The sequence below is a fragment of the Nuphar pumila genome, chromosome 13 (assembly GCF_984573655.1).
Source record: "Nuphar pumila chromosome 13, dmNupPumi1.hap1.1, whole genome shotgun sequence".
Taxonomy (NCBI): Eukaryota; Viridiplantae; Streptophyta; class Magnoliopsida; order Nymphaeales; family Nymphaeaceae; genus Nuphar; species Nuphar pumila.
Window position 1 is genome coordinate 28,019,205 of NC_143261.1, and position 24,867 is coordinate 28,044,071.

The 24,867-nt window shown below is 38.0% G+C and overlaps 1 protein-coding gene across 1 annotated transcript in view; it reads right to left on the minus strand.

Annotated features, from left to right (window-relative positions):
- Positions 1-6,579: 6,579 nt before the first annotated feature.
- Positions 6,580-24,867, minus strand: part of LOC149818191 (protein EIN6 ENHANCER-like) — a 50,431-nt gene continuing 32,143 nt past the window's right edge. Inside the window, exon 4 of the mRNA XM_089984518.1 lies at positions 6,580-7,165. Coding sequence (XP_089840644.1) covers positions 7,034-7,165 — 132 coding nt within the window. The 3' untranslated portion in view covers positions 6,580-7,033. The remainder of the gene's footprint in view (positions 7,166-24,867) is intronic.

Genomic DNA, 24,867 nt, shown 5'->3' on the forward strand with positions numbered 1-24,867 from the left:
AAGTTTTCTGAAGTTGGCGATCTACCATATGATGAAAAGGCCAATTTTTATGCTTTAAAGCATCCTAGAAGTTCTTGAAAACATGTTTTATGAAGTTGGTCATCTACCAGACGATGAAAGCATAGCTTTAATGTATAATCCAATTAGATATACTTCTGTTTTTTTCTTTTTTAAATGAAGAGCAAAATCCAATTTTTTGCACTTCAAAACATCTTAGAAGCTCATTAAAACAAGTTTTACGAACTTGGTGATTTACCACATGATGCACACATAGCTTTAATGTAAAACCCTTTCAGTGAGAAGCAAAACCACAATTTTCTGCACTTTAAAACTTCTTGGAAGCTAAAAAAAAAAAATCTTGGAATCTCATCAAAACAAGCTTTCCATAACGACCAAAGAATTTATACAGACACCAAAATAATCAATCATCACAGCTCATAAATATTGAGTAGACATCCCAGTCTTTTTCATTATAGATTCAAGATACCTCTTGGCCTTGTTCTGTCTTTGAAAGTGTGGTTGTTGAAGTTGGCAATGCCTTAACTGGTGTGGATCCCAGTTCCAGATTGGTCTCTGTGTGACCATCAATCTTCTCAATTATGGGGATGATCATCATCACCTTCTCTACCCTGTTTTGGCCTCCAAGTTTGTGTCTTTCCACCTTTTCTGCAGTTCTTGAATCGACTGGAACGGTTTTCAGGACTGATTTCTTCAGCCTGAACCAAGACCAATTCATCCATGCATTCTGATTTCCAGGCCTACCTTTCGACGTAACTCTGGAATCGATCTCTGTCTCAGACTTCTTCTTCTTCCTCGGCTTGCCGAAGGCACTGGAAAACCCAAAACATGCAGGGAAGCAAGACCTCTGTGCTCGGACTTTCTGGCCTTTGGAAGCCATTGCACAGTGGGGCTTAATGGTGATGTGAGTTATTATATATAATCCTATGGTCTGAAGTTGGGGAGGAAGGGTCCTGGGAAGGGAGGGGGAGGGTGTTATCATAAATTGTAACCATTAAAAGGTAATAATATGAGTTCTTAAGTTTGAATTCAAAAGCAAAATGGCACGGCAACGACTTGACCAAGTGATCAAAAGTTGTGCTCTCCTTGTTTTGTTCCATCTTCCAAGTCAAGCAACTGTATAGTTTGATGCTATGTTCCTGCCTCCTAGCACTAAGTTAATTATTCAACTTAATGACTTGCTAAAGACTGAGGATTGACTTGGTTAAATTATTCCGACTCAAAGTCTGGGACTTTCTGTCATAGAGACCTATAGCCTTTGCCAATGCCTATCATCCAGGTCTGCAGGTTGAGCTTACTCTTGCCAAAGTCTGAGCCAACTCTTGCCAAAGTCTGAGCCAACTCTGAATGGGACTCTAGACCTGCACCAATCAAGTCAGTGGGCCCAATTCATCCACAAACTAAGTTGGGTATGACCCTCAACACCCCAAATAAGCTACTACTTGAACCACTTCACACAATCTGGGTTGGGTAAGGCATTGAAGTCAGGGTCGCAAATCATGTTCTTGGTATTTCTTGACAAAATCAGGAATATTATACAGGCACAATATTTTTGAAAAGTTGTATTTTGAACTTACAGGAAATTTATTAGAAAATTCTTGTTTCATGAATTTGATATTTGTGGCACAGTTAATGAAACTTAGAGGATCTTAGCTACAACTTTCATTACAAATCCATCTTAGTCCAAGGTTAGTTTTGCAATTAACATTTGAATTTAAAAAGGTAACTTGTTGATTCTAAAGCAGTGTTGTCAGTATCGGTATCGGCCCTGAATCCTTGGCCAACGATTCAGGTGAATTCGGCTGATACCGATTCTCAAGTGAATCATTCTGAATCGGCTAAAAAATAATTAAAAAATATTTCATGTCAATCAGAACGTGACACGTGTGAACACAACTAATTTTATATTAAACTAATATTAAATTTAATTTTAAGCATTTTTATATTTATTAAAAAATAGCCAATTCAGGTTAGTATCGTATCGATTTTCTGCCGATACGATACGTGTCTGCCCATACAGGCAGATTCTGACAACATTGTACCAAAGTACTGCATTTGTCTATTTTTTGCTATTATAGTATTATACAACTATCATTTTAGTTAATTTCTCAATAAGCAAGCTTAGTTATCTCAAATCTCAAAGTCACTGCAAATTTTTTGTGGGTGCACGTGATCACCATTATAAGAACGTGGGGGCTTGTAAAGTGTAAAGTGCTATATTGGACAAATCCTGATCGTTGATTTTCGAGAATGGATGATCATTGTCGTCCAAAAAATGTATGGGAGTTGATTTTTTTTTTTTGGAGCAGGAAATGCACAAAGTCAAAAACTGCCATCATGCTTTAGGCGGTTATCAGGCTGGATCTGGCCTGTATCCTGTAAATCTGTACCCGTTCAGATTTTGAGTTGTTGGTCTGGGTCCGGGTCATGCAGGTGCCTGACTTAGCAGAACCAGTTATGTGTCCGTGGTTTGGATGGCAAGAATCAGACCCACTTAACCTCTCTTTAAGTATATAAAATTTAAAAGAGCAAGATTTTATTTGGATATTGGTCGGAAGCTTCCAAATTAGGACCAGATCCATATGTTACTCGTATCTTGTGGGTCCAAGAACCTACTTAAGCAGGTCCAGACCCTAACGGCGCCAGGCCCATATCAGGTGAGGTTGGGTAAGATTCGATCAACCGAACCCATTAATTAACAACCTATTTGGAATTGAATAAACACAATGCAGTACCCTTTTCTGTGGGATTGAAATCTGGTTAGTTGACGGGTGCTGATTGGATGCGTCAATATGATCGGTATGGGTTTGGAATCAGCTGATCAGATTTTAATATGGGTGAGGCACGTTTATTTTATATTTCATTTGGATCTGGATGAGGTTGCTGGGACCCAAACACTACACTGGCATTTTAGCCAGATAAAAGTACAAATATCTGGAAAACAATCCACTTAATAATAAATCATTTAATTTTTTAGCTTGTTAATGAGAGAGAGAGAGAGAGAGAGAGAGAGAGAGAGAGAGAGAGCTACCTTCGCGGGTAAGGAACCCTCTAGTTGAAACTAATAAGGGTGTGTTAGATACACGGGACACACCCTTGCGGGGACAGCCCTGTTCCTGTCCTGCGTTTGATATGTGTGGTGTGACGCTTTGTCCAGGACAGGACAAAGTGCATCTTGTGCGATGCTTTATAGAGCGTCTGTGCAAGACGCGCAATCGCCTGAAGAGTCTGGGACAAACGCCGTACGTCCCGTCTGCGGGGCGTTTGTCCCTTTATGCAAACGCACCCTAAGAGAAGGTTATTGTCATCAAATCTGACACATGAACGTGTTCAACGTGATTAAAATAGTAAGAATAATCCCTTCGATTATATTTTCTTGAGGTAAGAATATGATTATTTAAGGGTTGAAAATTGGGTACATTCTATACAATTTACTTTTTAATGCCCGAAAAATTTTACATACACGATGGAAAACATGATCTAAGGGTCAGTTTCTGCTAAACCAATGTACAAGAAAAATAAAAATAAAAAGTTTTTTCACGAAGAGGTACATTATCCCGATAATAAATTGCGACATACTCTACATCATTGTTTTTAAATTAAAAGATCTTTGAGACTTCTGGCAGCCATGCTTGCTGGATAAGGTAAGGATGGTTAACCAACTGGGCCGCTTGTTTGGTAGGAACAGTTTTGCCGTCTGACTAACCCCAGTTTTCTTTGTCAAAAAAAAAAAAAAAAAGTAAGGATGGCTAAAGCTAATAAACAATTGGCAACGGCAGATGGGAGTGTCAGAGTTTTATTATGGGAGAAAAATTTAACCCCTGAATCGGCTATTTTTTAATAAATATAAAAAACACTTAAAATTATTTTTTATATTATTTAAATATTAATTTAATGGTTTTAACACGTGTCACGTTCTGATTGACATGTGATATTTTTTAATAACTTTTGGCTGATTCAGAACGATTCAGTTGAGTATCGGTATGGGCCGAACTACTTGAATCGTTGGCCAAACGATACAGGGCCGATACCGATACTGACAAGTCAATTTTCAAATGATTCTCACATGACTGGTTGAAGAAAGGATGAGATAATAGTGCATTATTTGCCTTTAAGAAGGTATCAAGAAAGACAAGCATCATAGACAACATCATGGTGGTGATGAGTAATTACAAAACCATGTATGATGTAAGCACTCCATTAGTAGTTGAAAAGTCATTAGCACATGTATCACAGAGAATCTGAAAGGTCTAACCTTGGAAAAAGAAACAAAAGAATATGACAAATAAGATGAACCATTTGGGGGTACAAAGCCATGGTGGTGGTGGTGAGGAAGATGATATCTGGATTATCTATGACTTGTAGTTAGCAGTAACAGGTCAATTAACATTTTCCATATCATAGAATTTATCCAAAAAAAAAATCAGAACACATTTACTTGATAGAACTTCGACAAATTTAGAAACAAAAATTCAATTCTAGAAATAGGCAATTCTTTGATGGGAGGTAAAAACTAGACTCATGAGATTGTAATATCTACGCCAAAAGGTTACTGGTTTAAATACAAGGGGGTCTATTGCCCGGGATATCTAAGACAGCAGCAAATCTTTATGAGGATATTAGGCTCAAGGCTTTTGCACCAGTTGAACCCACAAAGCCTCACCTGCAGCTGTTGTGGCTTCTAGACTCTTCCTTTTCACATGTGAGCTCTTGTGCTATTGCTTTTACAAAAATTTTGACCCATTATCAAGACCTGTCCCACTCCCATCCACGAGTTGAGAAGTCTAGAAATTCTCAATCATCATCATCATGAAGTAAAAACAAAAAAAAAATATCCCTGATACTGGTTTTTGCATGAATTTATGCATTTTGTATTGCGAACAGGTCAAGTACATAAAGCTGAGTTCCTGATAGGTCCAAGCCATAGTTACCAAGCATCCCCTAAGAGGGAAAGCTCTCTTCCTACTCAATTCCTGTCCCTTCTCACTCACTTTCCCCCTTGTTTTTTTTTTATGTTTTCATATTAATATTTATTTTTTCTCTTTCTTGCTTTCCCCTTTTTTAAATGTTATTCATATTAATATTTATTTTTTCACTTTCCCCGCACTTCCCACTTGCTTACTGCATGTTTCTTTTTTCACTTCACACATTTCCACAAACGAGTCTTGTTTCACACTTTATACCAAGCTTTAACACTCATTTCCCTGCTTCTGCTTCACTCGTTGCTTCTGAATCCATTTCGTATCTTGGTACCTTTTGTCCAAACAGCAGCTCATGCAATTTGTTCATGCTTCATGGAGGGACTGCTAGATCTGTAATTAGACCCACTTGAACCGATCTACTTTAGCTTTGCTATCAAGTTATAGTGCTCTATCCTATATCAATACCTTAGCAGGTCCATTTGGGTCTTTAATGATATAATGAGAGCATCTTCATAGTTTATAGAGGAATGTTTAGGATCCAAATTCATTGGGTTTTGAATTTGCAACGTCCAAACACTTTTTTTTTAGACAGAGAAAGCAGGGGTTAGGCAGACCCCTACCAGTCAAATAACTATACCATAGGGATTTGAACTTGCAACGTTCCAATACAAGGTGACGTGCACTAACTGCTCCTGCCACACAAGGGGAGACCCCGTTGATAACGTCCCAACACTTGGTGACTTGCACTATCATCCTACACTTTGCCCCATGAATAGAGGAGTGAGCAGGTTCATGACCAAGAATTCCATATAAAAGTGACTGATGACAAGAAATGGGACCAAGCAGAACTGGCACAAGGATCACATGACCATTCTCAGAAAATAATATAGTATAAAAGATGGTGAATGTATGAACAAATAGGATCATTTAAAGCAACTTGTCAAAACTCAAAAGACTGCCTAAAACCATCACCAATGTCATCCGTGTGCTCAACTTCATGGACAAACATGTGTTGTTGCTTGTACAGAGGGCCATAACACATTATATAACGTCATGCAAATGAAAAAATAGAAAACTAGAGGCCGCATAGTATCAGACAGGTATATGAACTGCCAACTCCCTCATAAAACGGATCTTGTTTCCTGTATATATGTTGAATTCCTTAAGCACAGTTCTTGTGCACCGGAAAATAATTTTTGAGCAATCAAAACCATATCATAAAGTTGGCTACTCGGCTTAGAAACTATTTAAAAGAAAAGAGAACGAGAGAGAAAACAGAACCACAAACTTGAAATAGCAGGCGTACTTTAAACAACAAAACTTGAAATAATGTGCCTTGAAGTATATCCTAGAATTGTCCGACCATGATTTGTCTTGGGCAAATTTTAATTAGCAGACAAAGCTAAACTAATCTAAGAGGAGTCTAGCATATGCAGGTTTGAACCCACCTATGCCACTGTGAAGGAATGATAATAAGGTAGCAACAGGATCATCATCATAATAATAATAATAACAGTGATGATGACGATCATAAGAAAACATAGCAAAAATGATAAGAGAATACATGAATATCCAGGGAAGTGAGGAAGCTGAAGTAGAGATTACGAAATAGAGGAAAAGGGAATGATCGGATGTGTTATAGCTGTTCACAAATTCAAATATATATTGAATGTTAAAAAACTTAAGTTCACTATATAAGTTTATACCCACCAAAGAACATCAGTGTCGTTTTTTATTTTTTTCCAAAAGGAGAGGACATCTGCCAATCCTTGCTTGCTGAAAGTGCAGATGCAGAATTCATGTTCCATTATTCACAATCATTGACTTTTAAGTGCCCCCATGTTCAACTGGAAGGACTGGCCCATGATGGCATGCAGTATATGCACAGCTACAATGCAATTCATATATGATCCTCCAAGCTCGTATAGCATTTTGACTAAAAGAGCTTAGCATAGTTGCACAATGTTTGATGAACACATGGGACTGAGAATGGTTACGGCTATCAAAATCTTTAACCAGTCATGACACTCCTCTCTAAGACTCGTGCTAAAGAACTCTTTTGTATCAATTCTCACCAAGAAACCATGTGCAAGCTATTTCAAAATGACTGCAGCATTCCTTAGAGCTAGGTATCTCTGCACATACTCATTAGGCAGTGATCTAATGCGCTTGAAAACTTTAGTGTTTGCATATCGCAGGTTTGTCCTTGGATCCGTGTATCGAGACTGCAAAACAAAATCCACATTTCAGAATAGATTAAAAATCTCTCAAAAATATACAAGAAAAATGAATCTTATGAAAATCCTTCATTGGAGCCATTGTCAGCTGCAATCTTTCAAAGCAATCAAATTAATGCACTCCAAAAACAATAACCGGCAATATAGCAAAGACCATAACAAGAACCTCAAATAGTGCGATATTGGAACATAAGCTAAAGATAAGCACCAGAAGGATATCTCCCAGTGGCAGCGAAGATAATGGTATATGATAAAACTATAGATGTATATGTAAAAGTATCTCCAATAAGATACTAAGATCAAGACCTTAATATTCTTGATAATAAACCCGCCACGAATGCACAATAAGAACACTTTAGAACACTTGTGCACAAAAGCACAACTCACAAATAACCCACAAATGCGCAAAGGCATAAAAATAATGGAATCAATTTATTGAGCACTTGGGCTTTGACTCAAAGCCATAAGAAAATACAAAGGGGAGAACCCCTATTTATAAGAACACAAGAGGGGCCTTGGAGGGGTTCCACTCATAGACGTTGGAGCCCCTCCAACGGTCACAAATGTGACCGTTGGAGAGGGCCCAACGTCTATGTTAGTGGGCCCCCCAAGGTACCTTTTGGTACTTTACATAAAAGAAATAAAAGAAAATAAAAACAAATTTACAATCACATCCATAAAGTGAATGTGCGTAAAACAGGGAAAAAGACTAAACTACCCCTACGGCTAAACAAATAGAAATATATATTTTATATATATAATAAGTAGATACATATACATATATATTAATATATGTATATGTATTACCATATATATATAAAATATATATATTACATTATATGATTATGTACATAATTTAACACCCCCCCTCAAACTTAGGGCAGGATGACCGAGAGTTTGCTAAGAAGGAAGTTGAAACGCGGAGCACACAAGGCTTTAGTGAAGAAATCCGCCAACTGATACTCGGACGTGACATATGGAAGGTCAATGATTCCTTGGAGGTACGCCTCCCGAACATAGTGACAATCCATCTCGATATGTTTGGTCCGCTCATGAAAGGTGTGATTTTTAGCAATATAAATCGCACTTTTGTTGTCACAGCATAGCTTGGTGGGCCCTTCAATTGTGATTCCCATGTCTTCCAGCAACTGATGAATCCAAACAATTTCCATGGTAGTAGTTGCCATGACACGATATTCAGCTTCAGTTGATGAGAGAGACACCTTTTGCTGCTTCTTGCATCTCCATGAGATCAATGAGTCTCCTAAGAATACACAAAAACCAGTGGTGGAGTGACGGTTATTTGGGTCACCTCCCCATCAAAGTCAGTATAAGCAATTAATTTTAACTCAGAAGAAGAAGACAGAAAAACTCCCTTATTAATAGTGTGCTTTAGGTATCTCACGACACGTAAGATAGCACCCATGTGAACAAAAGTTGGTGCATGCTGAAACTGACTTGCCGTATGCACCGCATGTGAGATATCTGGTCTGGTGATACTTAGGTACATCAACGATCCTACTAGCTGCCTGTAGGGAGTAGGATCGGAGAGAGGAACACCATCATCAATCTTCATTTTAGCTCCTACTATAGCAGGAGTTTCACAAATTTTATCGTCCGTAATACCTGACCTGTCAATAATCTCAGATGCCAGCTTAGTTTGAGACAAAAAATATCCTCTATGAGAGTATGCAACCTCAATACCCAAAAAATAAGTTAAGAAACCCAAGTCAGACATTTCAAACTTATCCTTTAAAATGGATTTTATGCTTTTAATCCCGTTAGAATCGCTCCCAGTTATAAGCATGTCATCCACATATAGTAGCAAAGTAACAATCCCTTCATTAGATTTTCTAACAAACAAAGCAGTATCAGTAAAGCAGGATGAAAAACCATTATCTAACATTACGGAGTAAAACCTATCATACCAAGCCTTGGGAGCTTGTTTTAAACCATAAAGTGCTTTCCGAAGGCGAAACACTTTTCCTTTAGGAGATTCCATTCCAGGAGGAGCATCCATATATACTTCTTCGTTTAGATCTCCGTTTAAAAAAACATTATTAACATCCATCTGATAGATGTTCCATTTATTGATTGAGGCAACGGTTATAAGACATCGGACGGTGACCATCCGAGCTACCGGGGCAAAGGTCTCCTCATAATCAATCCCATATTTTTGACCATATCCTTTAGCAACTAAGCGGGCCTTATATCTCTCAAGGGACCCATCACTCTTAGTCTTGACTTTAAACACCCATCTACACCCTATTGCTTTCTTGTCTTTAGGGAGGTCTTGAAACTCCCATGTCTTTGCTTTCTTTATAGCTTCAAGTTCATTATTCATAGCGACTATCCATTCCGGACAATTTCGTGCTTCCTCGAAGTTCCTAGGTTCTATGTAAGAGTGAATGCCGCTTAGACAGGCTCTATATTTAGGCGAAAAGGACTCATATGAGATGAACCTAGAAGGAGGTCTTCTTAGTCTTTCGGTCCTACGAAGGCTTTCTTCACTCAAAGGTGTAGACTCATTATCATATCTTTCGAGGGTACTTCTAAAAGTATTCCTATCTCTATGAGAGTAGGTTATGGGATCTCTATGTGGTTCTTCACTGATATGTTGATGAAGTGTTGAGGACTCAGAATGGGTTTCATTATTACTTAAGTTATTATGATTTGATTCATCATCACTAGTATCATCATCAGTCAATAAATCAAACAGAAATGAATAGTCAATATTCTTATTATTAGTTTCAAGTTTTTCGAAACCACTAATATTTTCCAAGAAGCTTATATTTCTGGAAACATAAAGTTTATCACTTTTAATATCATAACAGCGAAAGCCTTTTTGAGTTTCAGAATAACCAAGAACGGCACACAGAATGGCCTTAGGAGAGAGTTTGTCATTTTTATTAGTAAGGACAAAACATTTGCATCCAAACACCCTTAACCTGCTGTAATCAGGTTCTTTTTCGTATAATTTTTCAAATGGGAAAATCTTGTTCAAGTTTTTAGATGGAAGTCTATTTATGAGATAGACAGATGTAAGGGCTGCCTCAGCCCAAAGTTTTTTTGGAATATTTTGTGAAATAAGCAAAGTTCGTGTTGTTTCAATAATGTGCCTATGTTTTCGTTCCGCCAACCCATTTTGTTGGGGGGTTTTAGGACAAGATTTTTGATGAAGAATTCCATAATTTTCAAGATAACTTTTAAATTCATTGGAAAGATATTCTCCACCCGAATCGGTTCTAAAAATTTTTAAATTTCCATTGAATTGATTTAAAACCATCATATGAAATGTTTTGAAAGTTGAGAAAACTTCATGTTTATGTTTAAGAAAATATATCCAACTAAACCTAGTGAAATCGTCCACAAAGATAACATAGTATGAGAAACCTCCCTTAGATATCACCGGAGCCGGACCCCATACATCGGAGTGAACAATTTCAAAAGGTCTTGTTGTAAACATGGATCTTTGAGGAAAATGAAGACTTCTCATTTTTCCAAGAATACATTCATTACAAACAAAATTTTCATTACAAAGATGCTTAATAAAAGGCAAATAAGAGATTTTAACAATGTTGAGATGACCCAATCTCTTATGCTATACATGAATATCTTTGTTTTGAGCAACATTACAAAATTGATTCTTGGGAATTTTAAGAAAATCAACATAGTAGAGGTCTCCTCTCCTAAAGCCTTCCCCAATCAACTTCCCGGACTGGCGATCCTGTATCCAACATTTATCAGAAGAAAACTTTATATCGCAACCATGGTCCGAGAGTTGAGAAACGGAAAGTAAGTTTAAGTTTAGTTTTGGTATAAGATGAATTTTTGGGATAAAGAAGTCTTGTTTTTCAAAATTGCCCATTCCTTTAATTTCAAGAGGTGTTCCATCCGCCGTTGAGACAAAAGATGGAAGAAATTTTTTAGAATAATCAGAAAGAAAACAAGGACTTGGAGTCATATGAAATGAAGCACCGGAATCAAGGAGCCAAGATGTCTTACCGAGAGAGGATGAGGATGACATAGCGGCTCCAGAAATGCCTCCTTTGAGAATAGGTTGAAGAGCATCCATAATTTTTTGAAGCGAAAGAGACTCATTTGATGACGAAGGTCGTTCCTCTGATTGGGATGCTAAAGCCGCGGCAAGAAATTTCTTCCATTTGGGACAAAGGGGTTTGATATGCCTCGGTTCTTTACAAAAATGGCAAGTTAATTTGCTATAGTCTCTCTTGCCATATCGATCATTTCCTCCTTGCCCTTGATTTTTGAAATGGGGTGGTTTGTAGGTTTTTAAATTATTTCCGGGTCTTGACACGGCATTAACCACTTCATAATCACTTTGAGAAGGTGTAGCAAGGATACTTGGGTTATTTCTACTAATCCCCATACGTGTTTCCTCACCACTTAGCTTGGTGATGACATCTTCAATAGAGGGAGATGTGAAAGCGGATAGGAGAGAGGACCGAATTTGCTCAAATTCGGGTCTAAGACCATTTAGGAAGTTGAAGAATCGATCTTCCTCTAGTTGCTTGTGTCTTAATTCAATAGCTTCTCCGCTCCATTTTGGTTCGAGCATAGCAAGCTCGTCCCAAATAGATGATAGTTCGGCAAAATATTCCCGAATAGACAAATCATTTTGTTGAAGGGTCAAAGCTTTCTTTTGGAGATAATAATTGTGAGATAAGTCCCTTGAAGTATACATTTTTTCAAGGTACAACCAAGCTTCGGAGGCCCTTTTAAACTTAATGATGTTGGCATTGATCTTGGTTTCAACGGATGAGAAAATCCAAGATAAAATTTTGAAGTTCTTCATTTCCCACTCATCATGCTTTTTTGAATATTCTTCTAAGGCCTTTTGTCAATCTTCACCTTCAAGAATCTTAATATCCCCTTTCTCTATGATAGAAAGTTTGGGTTCGGGTTCCGATATGGAACCTTGAACGTATCCCCAAAGGCCTTTCCCCTTGATATGGGCTTCCATATTGCCGGCCCAAACATGGTAGTTCGAACCACTAAGTTTAAACCCAAGGGAGAAGTGGGAGTCTTTTTCACCCATTAGAGAGGTAAGACGATAGAAAATAAAGCGTACCTTAAAAGTTTTTCAAACTTTTCTTGACAAAAGTTGCTTCTAAAATATTGCCCGAAGTAGAAGATTTACTCCAAAACTTCATTTACTTGAGGGCACGATTTTCGAGGTACTTCACAAGTGGCGGGACACACGATCCTCCTCCTTCAACGAGGCTCTGATACCATGTAAAAGTATCTCCAATAAGATACTAAGATCAAGACCTTAATATTCTTGATAATAAACCCGCCACGAATGCACAATAAGAACACTTTAGAACACTTGTGCACAAAAGCACAACTCACAAATAACCCACAAATGCGCAAAGGCATAAAAATAATGGAATCAATTTATTGAGCACTTGGGCTTTGACTCAAAGCCATAAGAAAATACAAAGGGGAGAACCCCTATTTATAAGAACACAAGAGGGGCCTTGGAGGGGCTCAACTCATAGACGTTGGAGCCCCTCCAACGGTCACAAATGTGACCGTTGGAGAGGGCCCAACGTCTATGTTAGTGGGCCCCCCAAGGTACCTTTTGGTACTTTACATAAAAGAAATAAAAGAAAATAAAAAAACAAAAAGAAAGAAAATAAAAACAAATTTACAATCACATCCATAAAGTGAATGTGCGTAAAACAGGGAAAAAGACTAAACTACCCCTACGGCTAAACAAATAGAAATATATATTTTATATATATAATAAGTAGATACATATACATATATATTAATATATGTATATGTATTACCATATATATATATAATATATATATTACATTATATGATTATGTACATAATTTAACAGTATAACAGTGAAGTTAGAGCGTCAGAAGTTTGCATTTACTATAATCATATGAACCAGCAGTACTAACTGGTACCAATAGATGATGGCATGAGCTAGGAATCCAAACCTATTAGTTGTCAAACAAAAAATAAGCTGCCCTAGGTACAAAATTCCAAGCAGCTTGGCTAGGGTACCCACTGATCATATAGAAGAAAAGCATTACCAGGCAGGGATGGAATCAGATTGAACCTGTTTTGACAAGCAACCATCACAATGCATTGCAATAATGACATGCATCCCACTTTGTTGGATCCACTTAATATAAAGTAGGGATGACCTTCCCTGGTGAGCGATGTTGTTAAATACTTGCGCCTTGAGGCAAGAAGCTTATGCCTCAAGGTGAGGCATATGCCTCATGCCTCGAGGCGCAAGGCAGAGGCATATGGGCTTACGAGGTGTGTGCCTCAACCTGAGAACTGCGACTCAAGGTGAGGCATGAGCCTCACAAGTCACAACACGATTAAATTGGGTCATGGAAGGGGATCGATTGGTGCTTGACCCGTTTGACTTAATTATAAAACCAAAAATAAAATAAAGAGGGGGCTGCGCTTGACCGGTTGTATACTTTATGTTCGTTAAGTGTTTCCACTTTACAAACAGTTAGGAGAAGAGCAGGGTTGACGAATGGTTGGTTGTTTTCAACGACTGAGTACCAGAATTTAGTTTCTTTCTCTCTCTCTGATTTGTTGGTTGTTTCTTTTGGTTTGTTTTTGAGTGTTTGTGTGTTCTAGTTGACAATTTCAATGAAGTTAGGCTTTTGGACTCTTTTTTTATCAATTGAGTGGCTTGCAATTCTGCTAATTTTGTGTGGAATTTGTCGTTGCAATTGAATGAAGACGATGGGTTTGGTGTCTGCTAGGGTTGCTATTTAGGAGATTATTTATTGCAAATAGTCTGTAATTATTTGTTGTTGCAGTAAAGAATTGAAGTTGTAGAGAGTTATATAGCAAAGAGGTGGGTTTCTGGGCTTGCTGGAAGTATTGTTGGTTATTTGGCTGTAGCAGGGCAATCATCTAACTATCCATGCTTCACCAACAGTTATGATATTTCTGACTGTCCTCTCTTGTTGTATGATGTTGTTCATTGCTCATTGTCCTGTACAGTTCTAGTCTGTAGGTTTTAGTTATTTTCACTGGAAGACGAGTCTTGGATGTAATATTAGAGGGTTTAGTTAACATGGGCTCTGGCTGTTCCTTTTCTCTTTCTCTTCTCACTCATTAAGCTGCTGCTATGATGTCACCTGCCTTAGGCATAGACTGATTAAAACCCATCCTTCTTCTTACACATTTGGTATATATTATGCATATCCCATGATTCCTATTGTAAGGCTTAGTCCAGGACTTGTATGTTTAATTTGATTGACAAAATTGATTAGCACTTTTTAGTTGACAGTGATACTATGTGACTATTTTCAATGTTAATATAGGTGCCTATGTTGAGAATTTAGATTGGAATTCATGTTTGTTTTCGTACTTGGATAGGCTCTATGGAGCTCCCACAGATGCATTTGTGTGTGTGCACACACGTATGTGTGTGTATGTGTATTGGGGGAACTGGGTGTAAGTGTATGTATATGCATGCATGTTATCCTTGTTTTTTGTTGGAAAATGAAAAGTTTTTGTTCTTATAGGTTATTTATGTCGCTTCTTTTCTGTTTTATTGCATATTTGTTTGTTTTTCTTATTCTATGAGATTAATAGTTGTGATACCTATGCTCCAATGCCTCGGTACTTGCACTTCATAGAGTATATAATGCTTCACATCGCCTCAACACTTCTAACACCTTGCTGTTGAGGGAAGCCAAAAGAGAGAGAGAGAGAGAGAGAGAGAGAGAGAGAGAGAGAGAGAGAGAGAGAGGTTTACTTGTCTATCTCATCCTCGGCTAAAAGGGCTGCAGGGGTTACCAGAGTGATGCATTTCCTTCACACAAGCATTAAAATGAAGGGGAAGTAAAAATACAAATTGCAAATCCTGATAATAGGTTTGCATCTTTCCATGATCTAGGCATCGGTCCTGCAGCTCCAACAACCAGTATATTCATTGTCCCTAACTGCTTGCCAAGAAAAATAATTAAATTCAAGAGAAAACATTGCAATTTCCTGGTGACCAAAGACTAGCACAAGCATAGTCTGGCAAGCAGTTTTATGTTTTGTGAAGAAAGAAACGAGTCATTAAATAAGAAGAGACTTGAGGGGTAATTTTATCGCATAAGATATTTTCACCAGATTTTTTTTGAACTTTTCTCTACCAAGAGCAACTAATTACTGTGTTTGATGAATAAACGATTGATGCACACGGGTGCAAGAAAAAGAAAGATAAAAAGGTTTTTCAAAAGGAAAAAACAGAAGGGAAAAGGTCTGCAACCTCTAGGTCATTACTTCTTTTTAGTGGAGAATTTTGGTTTCCCCAGATTTTATCCTAGAAGTTTTTTCCATGTCCCATAGGCAAAAAAATTCTTGGTGCTGCATCTATTTTATAAAAGAGAGACCTAAGAGAGAGAGAGTGAGCAATGATTGGGAGATTCTATAGCATCTACTCGCTTTTTTTTTCTTTTTTAATGACAACACATCAGGATTGAGCCCTAATTGGCTGCCCTATAGTGGTAAACCCTGAGGGAGTGGACCAGCACCACATGCTACTCCACACCTGTCACTGTAACGCTCCAAAAATTTTCCACTTGTGCTTTTGAAAACATTAGTAACAACCCTTTTTAAAATTTCGAAAATATCATCGGAAGCACTTTAGAGAAGGAAAACAAGTGGATGAATTCTGGGTACGTTAGCTCGAAGACCAATCATCAAACAATTTCTCAGAGTAATAAGGAACAAAAGCAATCATTTATTAATAAACTTTGTGGTTTAACAAATAACAATTTTTCCACAATCCAAAATCCCAACAAAATCTCAAAACTCCGAGCCAGGACGCCAGCAGAAAGAAGGAAAGCTTGAGTCACGTTGCATCGCGCCATCGGCTACCCGAAAAATCCTACTCCTCACGTGCCCATGAAATGGGTCAGTTTTGTGACAAACTAGTACGGTGCACAACTAAACAATGTAGAATATAGCAGGATATGCATAAGATAAGCAATATTTTATTAAGTGTAGTGACAGTAACCATAACCGTAACAGTAAAAGTAGGTGTAACTAGGAAATAAGAGACTTAAGTCTAATATAGCATTTCATCATGATTATCACTATGCTATACAGGGCATACATCATAGGCAGAAACAACAACTAATGTAAATCTACAACTTCTATGAGCAGGATATTATTTAAGTTTTGATATATAACTGGCATGTGGGTACGCATAGACGCGAAACGTAGAAACAGCCGAGACCGATCCGGGGGTCCATTATGTCAAGTGTTTTTCTTATTAACCCGGATAGCTGACTGAGTTCACTCCTAAGGGGACGATCAATAACCGAGAGAGTAAATCCCCAAAGGCATTTGTGGCCCATGGATGCATCCAACTTCTGCAGAAGTACCTGGGAGTTACCACCTAGGATAATTTATGGTAATCCCAATTCTCCTAACTCCGATGACTGGGGAAACTGGGTCTTTTGCCCGTGGGGTGGTTGTTAACAACCTGTCCATCGAAGTTTTTGTATCATCCATCATCTCCCTTGATGAACCGTGAGGTTAAAAGGGCACGACGGGGGTTTCTTAACCGCCGCCCCAATCTCCATGCTCTGGCCTATCAACCCACTTGAGCATATTGCCTGTGAAGGCAAAAAGTCATCATGTATGTGATCTCAACAATCTACTGTAAGCATAATTCGAGGTTGCCGCAACCTCTTTATCCTAACATCGTAACACCAAAGTGACATACTTGTTCAAAAGTATGATCGTACCCGTCTGAAGGTACGACTACGATGAGAGGGAAAACAATTATTATATTGCAATTTATTTGGTTTAAATCTATATATTTTGCTCTTGTTTGCTCATAAAGGCGTACATCATTATTCTTATATGTTTCAATCCAGTGCTCAAAGCACGCTTCGAGGTACTCATCGACCTCACATCCTACTCATCGTAGTGTACAAGCAGTACCTGTCTAGAGATCCGACTACAATGGTAGATTGTGGGTTTCTCGAGAGACAACCCAACACAGCATGGCATAATATATGCGAGCAAGCTAGTTTTTTGACCCAAGAACACAAAGTACAGAGAGTTATAACTAGCAACTTCCAAGGAGAGACATCTGCTTTACATTTATGCCTTTGAGCTCGATAAGTCAAGCCTTGCACCAAGAAGGCCCTATCATCGACACTACTATGCCTAAACTCAATTTTGCACTTCTTTCCAACGGTTATGAATTATTGTATGTGCAATTGCGCACCCTACGAGGCTTGCCCGAGGGCAACACTCAAAACAAAAGTATGATAGCAAAATTAAGCATCCACAATGTGATAATAATAGCTAACTAGTACAGGAAAAGCAATAATGGCAAAGTAACTTAGTACAAGCTCCTGCATGCAAGATACAAGGAAAAACACTAAGGTCTCAACAAGTCCGAGACAAACAGGAATAAGTCATACTTATCTATATAGACATGCAATATCTCAGAATCCAAACATTTCACAAAGTCTTCGTGCGATTTTTCTCCTACCTCGGGATGTTGTGCAGTTGTGTGCGTCTACAAGTGTAGATGATACGAGTCTCGGGCTGCGGAGCCAGAGCGGGGTTCGATGCGAAGTCTGCAAGAGTGTGAGAGTTATTATGCTACAGTTGTCAAAAAGAACAGAAGAGCAGTAAGGCCTGTCCTGTCAGTGGAAAGCATGAGCGACAAGGGTTGAGACTCCTGCTTACTAGGAACGAACTGAACGGCGAACAGCGGATGGCAGGGGCCTCAGCCCCTGCTTGACAGAGCAGCGAATGGCAGGGGCCTCGCCCCCTGCCTGGCCAAAAACAAAGAGTGGCAGGGGCCTCGGCCCCTGTCTGATAAATGTGGAAATGGCAAGGGCCTCGACCCTTGTCTGATAAATGTGGAATGGCAGGGGCCTCGACCCCTGTCTGACAGACCAGTAAATGGCAAGGGCCTCAGCCCCTGCCTGCCCAAAACCATACGAAAGCACCGAATGGCAGGGGTCTCGGCCCCTGCCTGACAAACACCGAATGGCAGGGGCCTCGGCCCCTGCCGGACAAAATAGAGAATGGCAGGGGCCCTGACCAAACAACAACGACAGGGGCCTCGACCCCTGCCTGAAAAAATAACGGCGACAAAAAGGGAGATAAATGAAAAAGGCATGGCACAGAGGGGAGCGGGAGAACGCGGCAGGGGCCGTGCGCCGCGTGTCGACCTTCCGGCAAGCCCTCAAGGAGGGGAAAAGAGGGAGGGCACAGCAGGGGCCATCGGCCTCCCGGCGAGACGTCAGAGAGAGGAGGGTGTGACAGGGAGACGACCGACCTCTCGTCGGTCGTCCGATAGCCCACAGGGGAGGGCGGGTGCCGCAGGAGCCACTGGCCCCCTGCCGACCCTCCGACAACCTCAAGAGAGAGGAGGAGACGACAAGGGCCCGTAGGCCATCTGTCGACCCTCCGATAGACACAGAGGGAGAGGGATTAGAAAACGGGAGAGGAGAAGGGGGGAAAAGCATACCTAGGAGAAGATCGACGGCGATGGTGGTGGCGATGATGTCGATCGGACCAGAGGGAGGAGACGTCGGGGTTCACGAGAAGGGGCGCCAGTGCGAGGAGGAGGAGGAGACTCGAGAGGGAGGCGTGCCCCCTCTGCCCTCCTGCGATGCTCTTAAAGGGGGGGGGGGGGCGATAAATGGGGAAACCCTGATGGGTTTCCCTTATCAGGTCGAAGGCGCGGGTGGGGTGCGACGCTCGGGAAGAGGATTTGTTTAAAAAAAAGAAATCCTCCCCCTGAGTCAGGTTTTAAAACCCCAACGAGGACGGGCCCGGGTCGGGTCCAAACCCGACCCGGCCCGGGTCCAAACCCGACCCGGCCCGGGTCCGATAATTATTATTATTATTATTTTTTTAACCATGGGTTTTACAGTCACAGGTTTGATCCCAGGGGAAACTGAACTCATGACAACTTACTCCCTTATCTTAATCATTAGATCTTAGTAGAGCTAGCAGTTGTGGACGACAAAGGTTTTCTTGTTAGGCATCATAATTTTAGGATTAACCTTAAATCAGGAAACAATATTGAAATTTATTCCATAAAATAATCAAACTTAAAAAATCCCTTTCTTACCTCAAACTTATTGGTATATAAATGTTACCTTAAACAAGGTTGGACCTTGGACTGAATTAAGTTTACTTTGAGAGTCTGAGTTTGAGTTAAGTTAATCAGGGCTCGAGTGAGTCATAGCAAAGTCTAAGTCAAACTTCATTCTTACAATCTAAATAGCACCCAAGTAGGTATAGTTAGATACATATGGATTACAATCTAAATAGCAGTCACGTGCAAGAAGCTGTTCCAGTAGATGGAACACATGGATCACATAAAAGTAGGAAGAGTTAGATTTCCGATGCAATCTGGAAGAAAATATGCAGATTTCCGATGCAATCTGGAAGAAAATATGCTTGACAAACATGTTGTGAGTTATGGGCCCACACTATAAGATGTTGACCTCATCAAGCTCCTCAAACCAAAAATATTGTGCACGATCAACTATATTATGCCTAGGAAGTTAACTTCAAATTTTCCATACCATATATCATATCCAACAAGCCTTCATATCAAATTACATCCGTAGATTCAAAGGAAGTGGATCTACTAACAGAAAAATTCAGTCTGAATAAGCTCTGAAGTAGCTTTTTGTAATCTCATGCATTAGAGTATTTATCATCTTACCTTTCAATGGTTAGATCTGTTAGAAAATAACATATATATGTATATACTTGAATATATATATACATACTCTTCCTAATACAAGAGTATGTATACTTGTATATATATATATATGTATATAACAATATATTTAAAGTATGTCAGTATATTCTTGTAATAATTATTTATTTATTTATTTCTGTAATTTTATTTCTTTCTTTCTTTTATTATGTTTTTTTGTCTCTTTGTCAAACCGTCATAATTGACTAGAGTTGTTGGGCTGTCAAACAGTCTTTTTGTCAGGTTCTGTGAAACAGTCAAAATGTTGACTGTTTGACTAGAGCTGTTGCGCTACTCCAACGGCTCTAATTAAAGCTGTTGGGAGTAGCCCCCAACAGCTATTCCAATAGCTCCTCTCATGTAATTTCTCTATAAATAAGGGCATACTACCTATTGTAATGCAATTAAAGGGTAGAGGGTTTTACCTCTCACATGTTCAGATTCGAGTGCATTTATGCACTATTCTTATGTTTGTGCCGTGGAGCATTTTGTATGCTATTTTGGTTTACCATATTAGGTGAATGTATGTTTTGTCAAGTTGTTTGCAAACTTGATTGTGTGTAAGACTCTTTACATGGTATCAAAGCTTGGTGTATGATCAACCGTGCATTGGTGAGCTGCCTCGTAAAGTGTGTCTTATCTCTTTCATGATTGATGGTTTTTTTTTTCTCTTTGGATTCATCATGGGTGAATTTTTTCCACACAATACAAGCAACTCCAACTTCATCTCGCCATTCAAACTTGAAGGAAGCAACTAAAACATTTGGGCGAGACACTTAGAGACATTCATCAAGGGTCAAGGTTTGTGGGGATTTGTAAGAGGTACTATTCTTGAACCCACTCCCCAAAATTACATTAGGTGAAAATGATGTTGAGACTAGTCTTGAAGAAAGAAACAAAGCCATGGAAGAATACTACAAAAAAATTAGATGAATGGAAAATGAAAAATGTCAAAATTCTTTCATGGATGTTTAGTGGAGTTGAGACAAAAATTGCCTCAAACCTTTTGTGTTACAAAAAGCCAAATGAAGCATGAGAATATCTTAGAGGTATATTTACCGAAAAAGATATGATTCACAAGTATTATCTCCAAGAAACAATTAGAAACATTAAACAAGGAGATAAGAATGTAAGAGATTATTTTATGGAGTTCATTTGGACCCAACTTGCCCAATTTGAACCCAAATGAGAAGGAAAGTGAATAAAAATGCGGAGAGTTCAAGTTGAAGAAGATAGACTTTTTGCTTTCCTCTATGGTTTGAGACCCGAGTTTGAACAAACAAGGGCCTCTTTGTTATCATCTTCATCACCTCCTCCTATTCATGAGATTCTCACTAAACTTAGTGGAGAAGAGACTAGGCTAAACATGAGTAAAAATGTTAGTATACTTGCTACTTCTAACAATGGTCAAGAAGATGATTGCGCACTTGGCGCATTAAAACCGAGACACTATATCAAGCCATATAAACCTCCTCATTCTAATAAGAATCGAGGAGAATAAAAAATCATTTGCCATAATTGTAATAAGCCCGGTCATATTAGGCCTCAATGTCCTAGATACAAATATAGGCCTCGAGAAAAACGTGTTGCCGCTATACCATCAAAACAAGATGAAGATACTTTGAATCTCAAAGACCTCATCAAATCATTATCTCAACTGACGGAGACATTGCAACATCTTCTACTCTTAGTATGTGCTCTTGGCTTCTTGATTCAGGAGCTTTTTTCATATGACCCCACATAGATCTATACTATCTGAATGTCAACCTAATTCAAATGCATCTTTTGTTTCCATTGCCGATGGTACTGCCTTGAAAATAAAGAGTGTTGGAATTTTTTAAAATGATTTGTCAAAACATAACAACTTTTATATTCCAAAAATAAGACTTATACCAAAACTTTATCTTAACCTACTTTATGTTTCTCAAATCTCGGATCATGGATGTGATTTTATTTTCTCATCAAGTAAATGTTGGGTGCATGATCGCCAGTCCGAAAAATTGATTGGGGAAGGTTCTAGGCAAGAAGATCTCTATTATATAAATTTCTTTTGTATTTCAAAGGAATTATTTTTGTAACACTGCCCAAACAAAAGACATACAGACTTGGCATCATAGACTTGGGCATCCAAATATAAGAAAATTAAATTTTGTACCTATTACCAAGAATCTTTGTAAAGATAATTTTGAATGCAAAGAATGTTTACTTGGTAAAATGACAGTCTTGCCTTACAGTCAAAGAACTTTTTATTCCTCAATGCCTTTTGAATTAGTTCATTCAGATGTATGGGGTCTTCCTCCTGTAGCCTCTAAAGGAAGATTCTCCTACTATGTTGTGTTTATTGATGACTTCACTAGATATTGTTGGATTTACTTTCTTAAGTTTAAATCAGATGTATTTGCAACCTTCAAAACATTCCATAACATGATTAAAAATCAATTTGAAAGTAAACTCAAAATTCTCATAACTGACTCTGGAGGAGAATACTTGTCAAATGAGTTTAAACAATTTTTAGAAAAACAAAGAAATTTTACATCAAAGATCATGTCCTAGAACCCCACAATAAAATGGAATTTTAGAAAGAAAACACAGACATATTATGAAAACTACAAGGACTCTTCTTATTGCTAAAAATATTCCAAAATTCTTTGGACTGAAGCTGCATTAACCTTAGTATATCTTATAAATAGGATGCTTTCCAAAACTTTATCTAATGAAATTCTTTTTGAAAAATTATTCAAATATCAACCTGACTATCAAAGATTGAGAATCTTTGGTTGCAAATGTTATGTTTTGAATGATAAAGGAGATAAACTATCTTCTAAAGCTATCCCTTGTGCGTTCATTGGTTATTTAGAAACACAAAAAGGATTTAAATGTTATGATACAAAAAATGATAAACTTCTCATTTCAAGGAATGTTAATTTTGTTGAAAATGAAAGTGGATTTGAAGAAAACATGTCGGAAGACATAAACTCTAATTATTCTTTCTTGTTCAAACTACTATCTAATGATGAAAATATTTATGTAGAACCTCCTATTGAAATTAGAACAACAGTTGAACCAATAGTATACACTAGAAGAAATCGAAATGCATCCAATGAAGGTGTAAATCAAAGTAATCATGAAGCATAAGAAATTCCTTCAAAACAAACCGCTATTCGTAGATCTGAGCGAACCTCAAGAATCCCAAATAAGTTTGTGTCTTATGATTCATTCTCTCCTAAACATAGAGCATGTCTTATAGCTATCCATTCATATTTTGAACTCTCATGTTTAAATGAAGCAAAAAATTTACCCGAATGGATAAAAGCTATGCACGTAGAATTAGAAGCTCTTAAAGATGCTAATACTTGAGAAATTCTGGATTTACCTATAGGAAAGAAGACAATAGGTTGTAGATGGGTTTTTAAAGTAAAAACCAGAAGTGATGGATCCTTGGAAAGGCATAAAGTCAGGCTAGTTGCCAAAGGATATTCTCAAGAATACGTAGATTATGAAGAAACTTTTGCTCCTGTTGCCACGATGACCATTGTTCGAATGCTTGTAGCTATTTCAGCTATTAAAAATTGAAATATATTTCAAATGGATGTTAAAAATGCATTTTTAAATGGGAATCTCAATGAGGAAGTATATATGAATATTCCACCTGGATTAATAATTACTTCAGGTAAAGTGCTTAAATTAAAAAAGGACTATATGGCCTCAAACAAGCACCTAGAGCTTGGTTTGACACTTTTAACAATATTATTACAAGGTATGGTTTTAAACCATGCTATATTGATACAACTTTGTTTATCAAGAACTCTTTTGCAGGTATTATAATTTTACTTTTATATGTTGATGATATGTCGATTACAAGAAGTGACAAAGAGGGAATCAAGAAAGTAAAACAGTTTTTGAAAAATTCTTTTAAAATGACAGATCTTGGGTTTCTAACATACTTTCTTGGTATAGAAGTTTCATACTTTAACAGAGGATACATATTGTTACAAACAAAGTTTGCTTCAGATATTATTGACAAGTCAGGACTTTCAGATGATAAAGTTGTTGATACTCCAGAGATTGTCAGGATGAAGATGCGAGCCGATGATAGAGTTCCTTTGGACAATCCAACTCCCTTCAGACAGCTAGTGGGATCTTTTATTTATTTAAGTATTACAAGACCAGATATAGCCAGTCAATTTTAACATGCTCCAACATCAGCTCATATGAGTGCAGTCATGAGAATTATTAAATACATCAGAGGCACTATAAATAAGGGAGTCTTTCTATCCTCATCTTTCTCCTTAGACCTTATTGCATATTCTGATGCTGATTGGGGAGGGGATCCAAATAACAGGCACTCAACAACTGGTTTTTGTGTGTTTCTAGGTGAATCCTTGATTTCATGAAGGTGCAAGAAACAACAAAATGTGTCATTATCATCTATGGAAGCTGAATATAGAGCAATGTCAACTACTACTATGAAAGTCGTGTGGCTCAAACAGCTCACTTCAGATATGAGGATTAACCTTCAGAATCCTACAAGATTGTGCTGTGACAATAAGAGTTTGATATACATTGCTCGAAATCATACGTTTCATGAAAGAACAAAGCATATAAAGATGGGAATATCAACTTGCTGACTTCTTCACTAAGGCACTCTGCTCACCAAGATTCAACTTTTTACTTGACAAACTTTCGGTGATTTCACCGTAAGTTTGAAGGAGACTGTTAGAAAATAACATATATATGTATATATATATATATATATATATATATATATATTTAAAGTATGTATGTATATTCTTGTAATACATTTTTATTTATTTATTTCTGTAATTTTATTTCTTTCTTTTTTTATTATGTTTTTTTATCTTTTTGTCAAATTGTCATAATTGACTAGAGTTGTTGAGCTGTCAAACAGTTAAACAGTCTTTTTGTCAGGTTT